General features: G+C 45.6%; 1 protein-coding gene across 4 annotated transcripts in view; it reads left to right on the forward strand.

Annotated features, from left to right (window-relative positions):
* TRAPPC12 (trafficking protein particle complex 12) overlaps positions 1 to 14,623 on the forward strand; it is a 101,178-nt gene that overhangs the window by 11,400 nt on the left and 75,155 nt on the right. For all 4 annotated transcript variants that reach the window (XR_003309532.1, XM_023198780.2, XM_023198789.2 and 1 more), the window contains one exon: positions 10,377 to 10,493. Coding sequence is in view for 3 of the 4 variants with exons in the window: in XM_023198780.2 (XP_023054548.2) it covers positions 10,377 to 10,493 (117 nt within the window). In the remaining variant the exon portion in view is untranslated. The remainder of the gene's footprint in view (positions 1 to 10,376; positions 10,494 to 14,623) is intronic.

Genomic DNA, 14,623 nt, shown 5'->3' on the forward strand with positions numbered 1-14,623 from the left:
TAGCATGCATAGTATGATAAAATTTTTATAAATGTATGTATACGTATGTATCAGATTAAATCATATGCATGTCAATTTTAGTTTATTGCAACCAAATTGTGGGACAGGATTAGTAGTTTCCATATGGCACTGTACATGGCAGGGCTCCCCACCTCCCAGTTTACTGGCCTCAGGTCCTGTGTGTCTGTTTTCCTGAACTGAAAGAAGGACCTACAGCCCCCTTTAGTGCAGCCATTACCCACTCCTGAACACAGGTAGGTAAGCCAATAAGCCAATTGTATGACTGTGACTATTTTTATTGAATTGATAGATGGCTGAGACCTAGGAGTGGTGAATTCTCTAGGAAAAGAGAAGTGACATGCTAGAGAAATGAAGCCAATTAATTTTTTCAGATAACTGAAGTGTAAGCCTATAGACATCCATATTTTGGATATTTTACACGGCAGTCTTTCCAGAGTATTCATTGACTAATTTACTAATATTCATATACTGTATTTATTGTGTGCTTACTCTTGACCAGGCATTGGTCTAGGCATCCTTCTCTACCCTCTTAGGCAGAATATACTAAGCATAATTTAACCTTTGCAGGATCTTTTTAATGAATACCAATTCCGGACTTTGATGTCAGGGGTATTTGGATTGTGGGATTGGATTTATTTGTCGCTGAATCCTTACCTGTTCTCCCACTCCCTGGTCTTGTCTCTGTACCCTGTACCCCCAAGATGGCTTTCGTGTTCTTCTCCATGTTTCTTCCCTTCTCTCTCTTGTTTGTCCTCTCTCCTGTGAAATTCCTTTAACATCTGTGGGTCTGGCCTTTAGCACTTTCTTTCAAACCCTCTGATGCTTGCCGTTTCCTTCTCCCTCTGACTGTAACTCAGAGGAAATCTGAAGGCTGCCACAGGAAAGACTTAACCTATTGCTTCTGAACTGGGTGCTGGAGTCCAAGGGTCTTAGGTACATTTGGAAATGGGCAGAGGTGTTTCACTTTGGTTGACAAAAGGGCTGGGGTGAGCATATGACATTTAGTGAGTAGGGCTAAGAGTACTAAATACCTTGCAGCAAGCTCAAAGCTTTCAAGGAATGGAAAGCACCTGTTCCTTAAAAAAGCTGAAAGGTCTCTGATCCAGTCAGTTTCTCCTTTTATGATGAGGAAGCAGATCCGAATGACTTGTGCGTTCACCAGCAAGCCTGCCATGTCCCAGACATCCTCTCTCCTCGTGACACAAAGGAGGGCATGGTGCCCACCCGCCAGCACAGACCAGGACAGATGGCCTAGACAAGGGAAGGTAGACCTGCAAATGGATGATTTCAGTGCACTGTGGCTCAGTAGAGGTCCAGGCAGATTCCCATGGGCGTGTTTACCCTAGGTAATGCAGCCAGTACACTGCAGAGCCAGTGCCAGAACACAGGTCCTGTTTGCCTTAGTTCTGGCCTCTTTGTCTTATGTTGTATTTCTCCCTACTGTAGAAAATGACTAATTCTATTCCTCTCAGAAAGATTTCTGTTTAAATCAAAGAACTAGAAACAGCACTAATTATCAGGGAAATGCAAATCAAAACCACAATGAGATATCATGGCTATTAACCAAAAACTCTGGAGACAGCAAGAGTTGGTGAGGGTGTGGAGAAAGGGACCCCTGTACGCTGTTGGTTGGAATGTGAATTAATACAGCCATTATGGAAAACATTATGGAGGTGCCCTAAAAAGTTAAAAATAGAGTTGCCATATGATCTAACAGTCCCCCATTCTGGGTACGTATCCAAAGGAATTGAAATCAGGATCTCAGAGAGATGCCTGCGCTCTATGTTCACTGCAGAATTCTTCACAGTAGCCCAGATAGGGAATCAACCTAAGCGCCCATCGACAGGTGAGAGGACAGAGAATGTGGTATATAGCGGCTCGCGCCCATAATCCCAACTTCTCAGGAGGCTGAGGCAGGAGGATCACTTGAGCCATGGTGTTCCAAGCTGCAATGAGCTATGATTGCACCACTGCACTCCAGCGTGGATAACAGAGTAAGACCTGCCTCTTAAAAAATAAAATAAAATAAAATAAAGAAAAGAAAATATGCACAATGAAATTCTATTTAGTCCTTAAAAAACAAGGGGAAACCTTGCCATTTGTGACTATATGCATGCACCTGGTGGACATTAGGTTAAGTGAAATAAGCCAGACACAAAATGGTGAATACCACGTGATCTCATTTACATGTGGAATCTACAGAAGTCGGACTCATAGAAGCTGGGGCCTGGGAGTGTGAGGGGCATGGGGAGATGTTACTCAAAGGGTAGAGAGCTCCATTTATGCAAGAGGAAGGAGTGCTGGGGACGGAATGTACATTTAGCATGGTGACTGTAGTTAGTAATGCTGCATTATTTACTTGAAATTTGATGAGAGCAGATTTCAAGTGTCCGCTCGCCACCCTCACACGTATACACACACACAGTAGCTATGGGTAGTGATGGTTGTGTTAATTATTTTGATTTGGAATTCAGTACACAATGTCTACTTATAACAAATGATCATGTTGTATACCTTGAATATATATAATTTGTATTTGTCAACTAAATATTCTAAAATTTAAAAATAGAATGCCTTTTCTATTTACCCACATTAAAAAAAAAAAAAAAAAAAGAACTGGAAGTCAAATGGCTTAATTTTAGTGTTCTATAAAGAATGAGTAGCTAAGTCTCCTCCGGGGTCCCAGAAGTTGCCTGATACACAGGCGTATCTCTGATCAGTATGTGAACTTAGGAAAAGCCTTGAATTAGAAGAATTGGTTTCAAATTGTTGCTTTGCCAATAACCTGTGTAACGTAAGGGAATTCATTGAACATCTGTGGCTCCATTTTCTTCTCTGTAAAATGAAAGGTTTTGGTAAGTCTGTCAGTCAGGCTGTAGGCTCAGCTGCATTAACAAAGCAAGGCAAAGGTACGGTGGCTGGAATAGGATCCATGTTTATTTCAGGGCGGTGGAACACTTTGGAGATATGTGAGCCAGCGCTGTGGATTGGTCCACCTTCCTCAACCAAGTCCAGGAAGCGTTTTCCCATAGCAATGGGAAAGAGGGAGCTATCTGGAAGAGGGAGAGGCTGGAGAGCTCTGCAGTATTCCTTTTACCATTGCATCATCTGGAAGACAGTGTGTCCACTCACATCCCACTGCCTAGGGTTTAGTCACTTGGCCACACCAAGCTGCAAGAAAGGCTGGAAATCGTCTTTGGGTAAGGGGTCATATGCCCAGGCAAAACTGAAGTCCTGTTACTAGAAGGGGAGGGTCAGGCTTGGTGGCTTACACCTGTAATCCCAGCACTTTGGGAGGCCGAAGTGGGTGGATCACGAGGTCAGGAGATCAAGACCATCCTGGTTAACATGGTGAAACCCCATCTCTACTAAAAATACAAAAAATAGCCGGGCGTGGTGGTGCACGCTTGCAGTCCCAGCTACTTGGGAGGCTGAGGCAGGAGAATCACTTTAACCCAGGAAGCAGAGGTGGCAGTGAGCTGAGATCGCACCATTGCATTCCAGCCTGGGCAACTTTGCATTCCAGCCGCTCTGACACTTTGTCTAAAGTAAAAAAAAAAAAAAAAGAAGAAGAAGAAGAAGGGGAGATCAGAGATTGGTGGATGGCTGAGAGTCTCCTCCAGTGAGTCCTTCCAGCACCAAAAATCTTGAATCTAGAATCCGTAATTACTGCCAGCCTTGAGCCTTTGCTATTAACTAAATTCCCACTGCTGAGTATATAAGAATTAGCCAGCTTGTAAGTATGTTCAAAACCCATTTTCTAGTAAATTATATTATAAATCGTAGGAGAGTTTTTAGAATAAACCACAAAGGGCTCTCTAGGTGGAGCTTATTACAGAGAGATAAAGTTGTATATTCTGTCTCTCACACACACACACACACATACTGTCTCCTGTTATTAGTAATTTAGCAAAATGAGAATGTTGGGAAAGCATATTTGAGCACAGTCTTTTGTGTGGACAGATTTTCGTTTCTCTTGGGTAAAAACTTACTAGCATACTTTCTGGGGTTTATGATAAGTATGCATTTCGTTCTATAAGAAATAGAACAGTTTCCAAAGTGGGCACACTATTTCACATTTCCATCAGCAGCGTATGAGAGTTTCAGTTATTTTATATCCATGGTATAATCAACTTTTTTCGATTTTTGCATTTCTCTGATGACTGAGGTTATACAGGCTACTTGATACATAGGATCTGATAGATTAATCCTTTGATATATAGGCTATTTGTATATCTTTATAAAGTATCTCTTCAGATGTTTTCTCCATCCTTCAGACTTTGGATATTTGTCTTATTGTTACTGTGTTTTAAGAGTTCTGTACATATCCTAGTTGGAAATGAGCTGTCATATACTATAGAAGTGTTTCAAATATGTTTTTTACTATTCTGTGCCTTGTTTTTGCATTTTCTTAGGTATCTTTTGAAGGGCAGAAATTTTAATTTTGGGGTGCAGGTGTACTAGCTACAGATTCTTGCAGCTTTTATTAATTTCAAAATTATTACATCTTTTTTTTTTTTTTTTTTTGAGACATAGTCTCACTCTGTCATTGAGGCTGGAGTGCAGTGACACAATCTCGGCTCACTCCAACCTCCACCTCCCAGGCTCAAGCAATTCCCCTGCCTCAGCCTCCTGAGTAGCTGGGATTATAGACATGCACCACCACACCCAGCTAATTTTTGTAATTTTAGTAGATCGGGGTTTCGCCATGTTGGTCAGGTTGGTCTCAAACTCCTGATGTCAAGTGATCCGCTCACCTCAGCTTCCCAAAGTGCTGGAATGACAGGAGTGAGCCACTGCGCCTGGCCAATTCTTGTATTTGTAGTAGAGACAGGGCCTCACCATGTTGGCCAGGCTGGTCTTGAACTCATGGCCTCAAGTGATCTGCCTGCCTTGGCCTCCCAAAGTGCTGGGATTACAGGCATGAGCCACCATGCTCAGCCTCATCTTCATTATTAAAGCTTATTTTTGCTGAATCTACAACATGTTTACAGTATGTAGAATTCTAGATTAGCAGGGTTTTTTTTTTTAGACCTTGTAAGATGCCATCCCATTGTCTTTTGACTTGCATAGTTTCTGATGAGAAGTCTGTAGTAATTCTTATCCTTGCTCTTCTGTGCCTAATTGCGTATTTTTCCTCTAGGTGCTTTTACAATTTTATCCCTGGTTTTTCAGCAGTTTGGTTCTGACGTACCTTCACATGGGATTTATGTTTATCTTGCTCGGCATTCATTGACCATCTTGGATCTCAGAGTTTATCATTTTTGTCAATTTGGGGAAATTTTTGGTCATTATTTCTTCAGGTATTTTTTGTTTTTTTTTCTCTTTCCTACTTCTGGAACCTCCAAGTATACATACTGCTTAATATTGCCACAGAAGTTACTGAGGATCTGTTTTTGTTATTGTTTTTATTTTCCAGTCTTTTTCTCTTTGTGGTTAAGTTTAGAATTTCTATTGCTGTCCTTAAGTTCACGCTGTCCTTAAGTTCACTCATCTTTTCTTCTGACTTTTTAGTTTGCAACTAATGCTATTCAGTGACTTTTCCGTGTTTTTTATCTCTGGAATTTTTATGTGGTTCTTCTTTGTATCATTTTTCTTTTCTTATCATTTTCAAGCTTTACTTTAAGCTCTTGAGAACATTTATAAGAGACCCCTTAAAGTTCTCTTCTGAGCCGGGTGTGCTGGCGTGTGCCTGTAGTCACAGCCAGTCAGGAGGCTGAGGCAGGAGAATCACTGGAGCCCAGAAGTTTGAGGCCAGCCTGGGCAACATAGGCCTCTTTAAAAAAAAGAAAGAAAGAAAAGAAAAAAATAGTTAAAGTTCCACTATCTGTGTAATATCTGGATCTATTTTTATGTACTTTTTCTCTTAGTTATGGGACACATGTTTTACATGTCTAGTAATTTTTTATTAGAAGGTGTGGATTTCAGGTTGTGCGTCTAGCTTTTTCATCTTCCTTTGAAAAGACTTGTCCTTTATTCTGACAAGTAACTTATTTACAGATTTAGTTCCATGTCTGTTTTTAGGCTTTTTAGAATGACTTTAGAGTAGTAGGTTCTACTTTTGGGTGACCATTCTGAAGTCTATACTGAATGCTCCTTCTGTTCGGTGACAGCACTCCACCGTGGCAGACCCACAGTCAGCACCCTTCAGCCCTGTGTGAGCTCTGGGCTTGCCAGCTGACAGTGCCCCATCCATGGCAGACCCACACTCAGCACCCCGCAGCCCTGTGTGAGCTCTGGCCTTGCCAGCTCACAGCGCCCCGTCCTTTCCAGTCTTCAGAGCTGCACCCTCTGCACATATAGCTGAGTGATCAGCAGTAAACTCAAGGGCTCCCACAGAAACCCTGTCTCTGCTTAGCTCCCTCCTTTCTACGTCTCTGGATATGAGAATTATCCAGTTTGTAAGTAGGTTCCAAAACCATTTTCTAGTAAATTATGTTATAAATTGTAGCTGGGTTTTTAGAGTAAACCACAAAGGATTATGTAGGTGGAACTTATATAATGTTGTCTATTCTTTCTCACACGTACACTCTCACACTTTCTCTCCATTGTTGCTAGTAATTTAGCAAAATAAGAATGTTGGGAAAGCATATTTGAGTACAGTCTCAACCTCCTCAGCCCGTCCACCTTAACCTCCTTGACATCCCAAACCCTGCGTGGGAGTCTCCTGCAATGTGGTCCAAACAGTGCCATTGGGTTCAAGAGTTCAAGTCATGTTTTCCTTCTCTCGGGTCACAGTCCTTTGCTGTGTGTGAAGACAGTTGTTAGATTTCCTCTGAGCAATGTTGCAGTTGTTCACGTCAAGACAGTCCAGTCCCAGTTACCCTGAAATGGATAGAAGAAAATTACTGCTGCTTTTTATTCACTCATCAGTTGGTGGACATTTGGGCTGTTTCTACCTTTTGGCTATTGTCAGTAATGCTACTGTGAACATTCACACACAAGTGTTTGTGTCTGTGTGTTCTCAGCTATCTGGGATGTATAGCTCAGGATGGACTTGCTGATTCTATGGTAACTCTATTCAACATTTTGAGGCCCCGCCAGGCTGTTTCTAAAATGGCTATTCCATGTTGAATCCCCACCGATGATGTGGCGTGTGAGGGTTCCCGTTTCTCCACATCCCTGAGTTTGGGTTTGGGTTTTGTTTTAGTTGTTGTGATTCTTGGTTCAGGTGGTCTCATTTTTTGCTGGCGTAAGCAAACACTGGAGCCAGAGGATAGACCCTCCGAGGATAACAGGCACCTTTCTGCACTGGCGATGTGGGGAAAGCTCAGCGAGTTCTGTGCCAGGTACAGGCCTGCTGCCTTTCAGCAACACTACCCCACGAGCACTTGTGCCTTTCGGCTTCCCAGACAGTAAGGCCCGTAAGCTTTCAGTCCGCTGCTCTGGCTTCTGTTTTGTCTTTCACCATGAAAATCAAGAAGGGACAACTGAGACTATTCCCCCATTGCAGGAAAGGCAGCCAGGCCCCTAACCACCTGTCAGCTGTGAGAACAGCCACTTGCTCCTCCGTAAATGCACCTGACCAGGAGAATGGGGTGGTGAGATCACGATGAGTCCCAGATTGTGATATGTTCATATATCTCCTTCGTGCTCCCTGAACCTTGCCCTGGATAAAGTAGACCCTCACTGAATGGTTTGCCATTGGTTCTAGCTGGATTCCATCCAGGTGCAGCAGCACAGCTCTCTAGAAAGCCCTGCGGAAAGCTCCCTCCTGTCCCCACAGTAACCACTGGAGGAGATGCAGTACCAGCGTCTCCACCTCCCTGTGCCGTTAGCGACACAGCAAGGGCGAGGTTTGTCTTAAGATGCTTGTCACATCCTTGGCCCTCCGTTGATGGGATATTTCATAGTCATGCATATGCTAATATCTCAGGAACTTGCTGTGGTAACTAAAATATTAACTAACAGAGAATTTTAAGGGCGAGAGCTTTTTGCAGCGTGGTCTCACTGAGAGTGTTGCGGGGATGGAGGAGTTGCATTGGCCCTCCGTCCCTGACGTTGCGATTTGATTTTGCTCTTCACCCAGCTCGCTGCCCTCTGGCTGAGATGCTCTTTGTCTGAGAAGAGTTGCATTTTTGCAGAGCTTTATGGAGCGCTGGGTCTGAACTCTTTTATTTTGCCCTGTAATTATTGCTGCTAGATCAGTTAGCTGATTTTGTGGATCTGGTATTTGAAGTACTTCACCTTACACTCTGAAAGCAGAAATTATACAACGGCTGCCCCTAGGTCTTTGCCTCAATGTGAGAAAACGTGAGGTCGGCCTCTGCGAGCACCAGGTTTAGCACCCAGGGAAGAGACAGACCTGTGACCCGAAGCACCCGGCCCCTCGTGCCGCGGGCTGTTGATCTCTCCCGGTAGAGAGGGAGGCAGCAGCGTGGAGAAGCAACGTCAGCAGCTTTTCTGATTCTGTTGGTCTCGTTGTCTAGGTATTGTTCTTCTTTTAAGTGTCACCATTTTGAGAGAGAGCGAAAGATTGAAATAACCTTGCTTCTTAGGAGAAACAACTTCTATGCTTTACTTTTCCCCCAGCAAAAAGAGGGTCGGAGAACAATAGGAAGAGATCTGAGCCAGTGGTGAAGTCCAAGCAGGGGACACGCAGGCATCTCTGCGCCCTCAGTCACTGTGTGCTCTCGGTGGCCCGCCTGCCACATGAGCATCAGCTTCCCTGCGGCTGGGAGGCAGCGTTGTGCTGGGATGGAGAGATCTTGGCTTTCTCCGCCCCCCATCTTGGGGTTGTCCTAGTTTGAGTCTTTCTTCTGTTCACCCGAGAGACTGCAGGGCCTTTGTGCTGTGTCCCTGTCAGCAGCTGTTGCGGGCCAGATGCCCAGAGCACATGTCAGGGAAGGTCCAGCCAGTTCCCAGCTGCTTGCTGTCTCCAGGCATTTCAGGGACCTCAGAGCCACTGCTTCCTCCTCCCAGGCTGCTCACTGTCTCTGGCATTTCAGGGACCTCAGAGCCACTGCTTCGTCCTCCCAGGCTGCTCACTGTCTCGGGCATTTCAGGGACCTCAGTGCTGCTGCCCTTTCCCCCTGAGCTGCTCTGTCCCCCCGGCTGCCCCTCCCTCAGGTGTTTCAGGGACCTCAGTGCTGCTGCCCCTTCCCAGGTGCCATTCCTCAGTCAGCAGCACCCCCAGAAGGGAGAGAGCTGGTCCAGGGCTGTGTCCCGGTCCCCGCTATGTGCGAGAGGCTTCTCCTGCCGCCCGTGGAGAGCGTTGCGTCCTGTGAGCAGCCTTTACTTACCCTGGACTCTCCCTCGGCCTGTGGTGCAGCCACTGAAACAGCACTAGGCCCGCGGACCGTAACAGTTTTCTCTGCACTGTTGGGATGACTAGTTTGTCCCCAGGCAACAGACTTGGTAACTTCAAGCCCTTCCCTGGGGCCCCCGAACCGTGCTGACTCCTGAGGCTCATGAAGGCCAGCTCGCCCAGCATCTGGGCTTGACACCAGCTATGAGATCGCTCCCTGCTCAGTACAGGTCATTGACACACCTCTTCTGTCCCCAGGCCACACAAAAGCACCGGTTCCCTCCCCTTGCCCTTCTGTGTCTTCCCTTTAAAGTAAGTGGCATGCTTCAGATTCTACTTTCAGTGTTCTTCAGCACCGTCGAAAGATCAGTATAATCAGAGGAGTTGGGTCAGGAGGCAGACACAGTCCCGTGCAGAGGCAACTGGATTCTTCCCTGGCTTGCAGCATGAAGTGAGCCCACCAGCTCCTGGAGCAGGGCTTGGCTCAGCAAGGCTATCGAGGACCTGCTGTGAAAGGGGGTCTCAGTTTTCCTTTGGCTTGGCTGGTGCCCTCAGCACTGAAGAGAAGGCCATTGGTAATTTGACTTCTTTACCCCTAGCCCTCACGGCTTTCCTGGAGGTCCAGGCAAGCATGGGGCCTTGATGGGATTTGGGAAGACTATTCAGGCCTGCCTGCACCAGCGTGACTCTGGCCCCTCTGTGGTGCAGCCCCTGGTCCCCAGCAGTGTCACCTTCATTCTCCTGGGCTTCCCTAGGCCCCTCACCTGAGGCCCCTCTGCTGGCTTGGCTTTGCCTCTCACTGCAAGCCTGGTGGTAGGTGGCAGGATTTACCGTTTCCTCTTCAGAATAAAGACCATGCTTTCCGATCAGTGGTGAATAAAGATATAATTTTAAAAATAAAAAGAATAAGGAGCAATTCTAAAATTACGCATTTTATTAACAATTGTGGTAATTTAGCTTCTGGTTAATTGAAGTTTTACGATACTATAACCATTACTTTTACCTCCATAAGCCACTGGAGAAAAAAGAAATTTTGTTTAGTTATGCGTTCTGGTTAGTTTAACTGACATTTTATTGTCTTGACATATTTTTCTTCTCTTCTTCCCAGGGAGATGCAGTTAAAGACTTGATGCTTCGCTTTCTGGGTGAAAAAGCTGCAGCAAAGAGACAAGTCCTAAATGCCGACTCAGTGGAACAATCTTTCGTTGGATTGAAACAGCTAATCGTAAGTGACAATGTGTTTGATTTCAGTGTTGTGATAAGTCCTGCCTGCCTTCATAATATTTTCTCTAGAAATTAATTATTTTGAATATTATTCATAGCTCTTGCACATAAGTAGAATTTTGTTGGAGTAGATGCCAGTCCTGTGCACCAAAAAGCATCATATTAATACATGGATACTTTTAAGCCTAAGTAGTTAAAAAGCCATTATTGGAAATGATCAGATTACTCAGAGCAGCATACACTTTGATCGAGTATGCTTCATCATGTGTAATAGAAATGATCTGTGTTCGTTTTTAAAATATATTGCATTTTCTGCATTGTGTATAAAAAATTTATTGAATGGGTGAATTTCTGAACATTTTTAAGCTTTGTCATGAATTCTATAAGGTTTTTAAAATCCATGGTTGGGCGCGGTGGCTCACGCCTGTAATCCCAGCAGTCTGGGAGGCCGAGGTGGGCAGATCATGAGGTCAGGAGTTCAAGACCAGCCTGGCCAACATGGTGAAAGCCTGTCTCTACTAAAAATACAAAAATTAGCTGGGCATGGTGGTGCGTTCCTGTAATCCCAGCTACTCAGGAGGCGGATGCAGGAGAATTGCTTGAACTGGGACCCGGGAGGCGGAGGTTGCAGTGACCCGAAATCATACCACTGCAACTCCAGCCTGGGCTACAGAGCAAGACTCCGTCTTAAAAAAAATAAAAAATAAATCATTAATACTGGATGACCATTGCTGTACAGGTTGATTTGATTCCAGTGAATTTATAATCTTAAAGACAGCTGGAATCATGTTGGATAGCTTTTCTAAATGAACGAGAAGATAGTGGAAGTTTGTCGTATGTATTTCCTTCAGGAATCCTAAGGCAGCCATCGGGTAAGTACTCTGAAACGAGAGCCCCGTCTCATGCCGAATCTCAGCTCCCCAGTGCCGTCTCCTTAGGGGGCTGTGGAATTGCTCTTCTTGCTCATCCAGACGGTTGCCTAGAGTGGACTTAGCAAAGCCATGCTCCCATGCCTGCATGCAGTCAAATTTTAGGAACTAAAATTTGCTTAAAATAGGTGAAATCTGGTTGGGTGCGGCGGCTCACGCCTGTAATCTCAACACTCTGGGAGGGCGAGGCGGGCGGATTACCTGAGGTCAGGAGTTTAAGACCAGCCTGGCCATGGTGAAACCCCATCTCTACTAAAAATACAAAATGCACTGTCTTGAAGGGGTTTGGAGAGTGAGGTCCTTGATTTGGGGAATGAGTCCCACCGGCTGTCTGAAACTCGTGTTGAAATGCAGCCCTCACCCTGACTGTTGAATTTCAGCAGCACATGGCCTGGACTCACTCTCGATTTGGGTGAACAGTCTGGAGGACATATATTCACCTATCATCCTTCAAAAAAGAGAATGGAATTTCCTAATTTACTTATTTTTCTAATAGTTCCCCATCTTGTTTTTCTCAGTTGTTACTAATTCTTCTGCACCGGGCTTCAGATTTCACCTTTTTTTTTTTTTTTTTTTTTTTTTTTGAGACAGAGTTTTGCTCTTGTTACCCAGGCTGGAGTGCAATGGCGCCATCTCGGCTCACTGCAACCTCTGCCTCCTGGGTTCAAGTGATTCTCCTGCCTCAGCCTCCCACGTAGCGGGGATTACAGGCGCGCACCACCACACCCAGCTAATTTTTTGTATTTTTAGTAGAGATGAGGTTTCACCATGGCCAGGCTGGTCTTGAACTCCTGACCTCAGGCGACCCACCCACCTCGCCCTCCCAGAGTGCTGGGATTACAGACGTGAGCCACTGCACTACAGATTTCACCTATTTTAAGCAAATTTTCGTTCCTAAAGACATAGTAGTTGAGAAGTTTAGAAATTTCTTGAGGATTAAACTTTACAGCCCATTGAAATGACAGGTGAAGGTTAGCCTATGAACTAAAACAGAAAACTTCAAAATGAAAATGTTTTGAGGTTTATTTTGGAGTAGCAGGTGACTCAGTCCCCACTCAGAAGCGACTGTCTTTTCTGTGAAAACGGTGATATGTAAATCACTTCGCTGCACAAAGACTACAGTGAAATTCAGAAGAAAATAATTCCAGTTCCTTTTGTGTTCCATCACCTCTGCCTCTGTATTTGAAAGTGAGGTAGATGGCCGGGCGCGGTGGCTCACGCCTGTAATCCCAGCACTTTGGGAGGCCGAGACGGGCGGATCACGAGGTCAGGAGATCGAGACCATCCTGGCTAACACGGTGAAACCCCCGTCTCTACTAAAAATACAAAAAACTAGCCGGGCGAGGTGGCGGGCGCCTGTAGTCCCAGCTACTCGGGAGGCTGAGGCAGGAGAATGGCGTGAACCCGGGAGGCGGAGCTTGCAGTGAGCTGAGATCCGGCCACTGCACTCCAGCCTGGGCGACAGAGCCAGACTCCGTCTCAAAAAAAAAAAAAGAAAAGGAGGTCTAGCCTGTCCGTATTCTGCCAGAAATGACTGATGTTTGTGAGGCCGAAATCCTGAGGCAGAACCACAGGCGAGGAGTGATTTCTTGATCTTCAGCAATAGCATTTAGCAAAGTAACAAAATTTTTTCCTTAATTGATTAGTTCTCTTGAATTCAGACACATCCTTATTATGTGTGGTTTTGTGATTTCTGTGCCACTTGAGAAGCTTTCCTGGGTTCAGTATGGGTTGGGGGCTGCCTGCTGCACTGACCAGGCCACCTGGAACCCCTTCGCGTGGGGCCCGGCTCCCGGCTGTGACCCCCTTCGCGTGGGGCCCGGCTCCCGGCTGTGACCCCCTTCGCGTGGGGCCCGGCTCCCGGCTCTGACCCCCTTCGCGTGGGGCCCGGCTCCCGGCTCTGACCCCCTTCGCGTGGGGCCCGGCTCCCAGCTCTGATCCTCTTTGCGTGGGGCCTGACTCCCGACAGAGATGACCCAGATTGCGGTTGTGTGAGGGCCTTTGGGAAGCACAGGCGGGGACTGCACTCCACTGTGATGTCACGCAGGGACATCGTGCCCTGGGTTCCTGGATTTTTTAGTCTCTCTCTTTTGATTTTAAACTTCTCTTTGACTTCCTACTTTCCAGTGTTCTATTGTCAGCAGATCTCTTGCTTCCTAAGAGAGCCTAAAGGAAAAAAAAAATAGAGTCCTCCCCATTTTACTCAAAAGTTAGTTTCTTATATTCTTCTCAGTCTTGATTGTTAACTTCCTTTGATCCCTGGTCTTTTTCCCCAAAAAAAAACCTTCTTTGGAGTCTTGCCCAAAAAGCCTGTTTTTGAAAAAGTACCGAACCTTGGCAAAGCAGCCTCAGTTACTTGGATTTTATCCTGACTTCATTATATGCATGAACTGGGAGGTGACATGTCATCAGTGTCAATAACAAATGCTGTAACTTGTAGGGGGAGACAGAGCCAACCTACAAAAATGAAAAATCTGTAATAAACACCGTGACAGTCAGGAAGCGTCTGTCTTGTTCACCAGTGCATCTGAGGACCCAGCATGGTCAGGCACCGAACGGTACACAGCGTCTTCTTGAATAAATAAAGGGATGAGGGAATGATAGTAAGAGGACCCCCGTTGGTAAGCTACTCTTTTGATAAAGAAGTAGCACTAGAATGTTGGGTTTAAAGAAATAGAGAAGGAGCTCATACAGAAGGATAGAGCAGGGGGCGGTTCCAGGGGAGGGGGCACAAAGAGTGAGGAGGTGAAACCGCAAGATGAGTCTGGGAAAGATGGAACTTTCTTCCTCTGCAATGACAGAAAAGGAAAGGAAGGATTTGATAGGAATGCAAATCGAATCTAGCATGTTTTCAAACTGTGATTCTGAGAACCCTCGGGTTCCAGGGAGGGGCCTCGGGGTGACTGGGCATGGCCTGCAGAGGCGACTTGCTAGGGCCAGTGTCACGCAGAGCATTTCAGCGGGATCTGTTTTATACATAAGTCTCTCTTGAGATGTCTTTTTTTGGGGGTTGGGGGAAAAGGTGGATGAATTTTACTATTTAAAAATTTGAAAACCTTAACATAGTCCAAAACGCTCACTCTGTAGATTAAAACACTAAGATCTGCAAAGGTGTGGAGGCTGGCCCCAAACAAATGTCCTCGCTTCTGTTGCCAGTACTGTCCCTGCTGCCCAGTGTCCCTTACGTACCAGTACCGTCCCC

The sequence above is a fragment of the Piliocolobus tephrosceles genome, chromosome 15, assembly GCF_002776525.5.
Source record: "Piliocolobus tephrosceles isolate RC106 chromosome 15, ASM277652v3, whole genome shotgun sequence".
NCBI classification, from domain to species: domain Eukaryota; kingdom Metazoa; phylum Chordata; class Mammalia; order Primates; family Cercopithecidae; genus Piliocolobus; species Piliocolobus tephrosceles.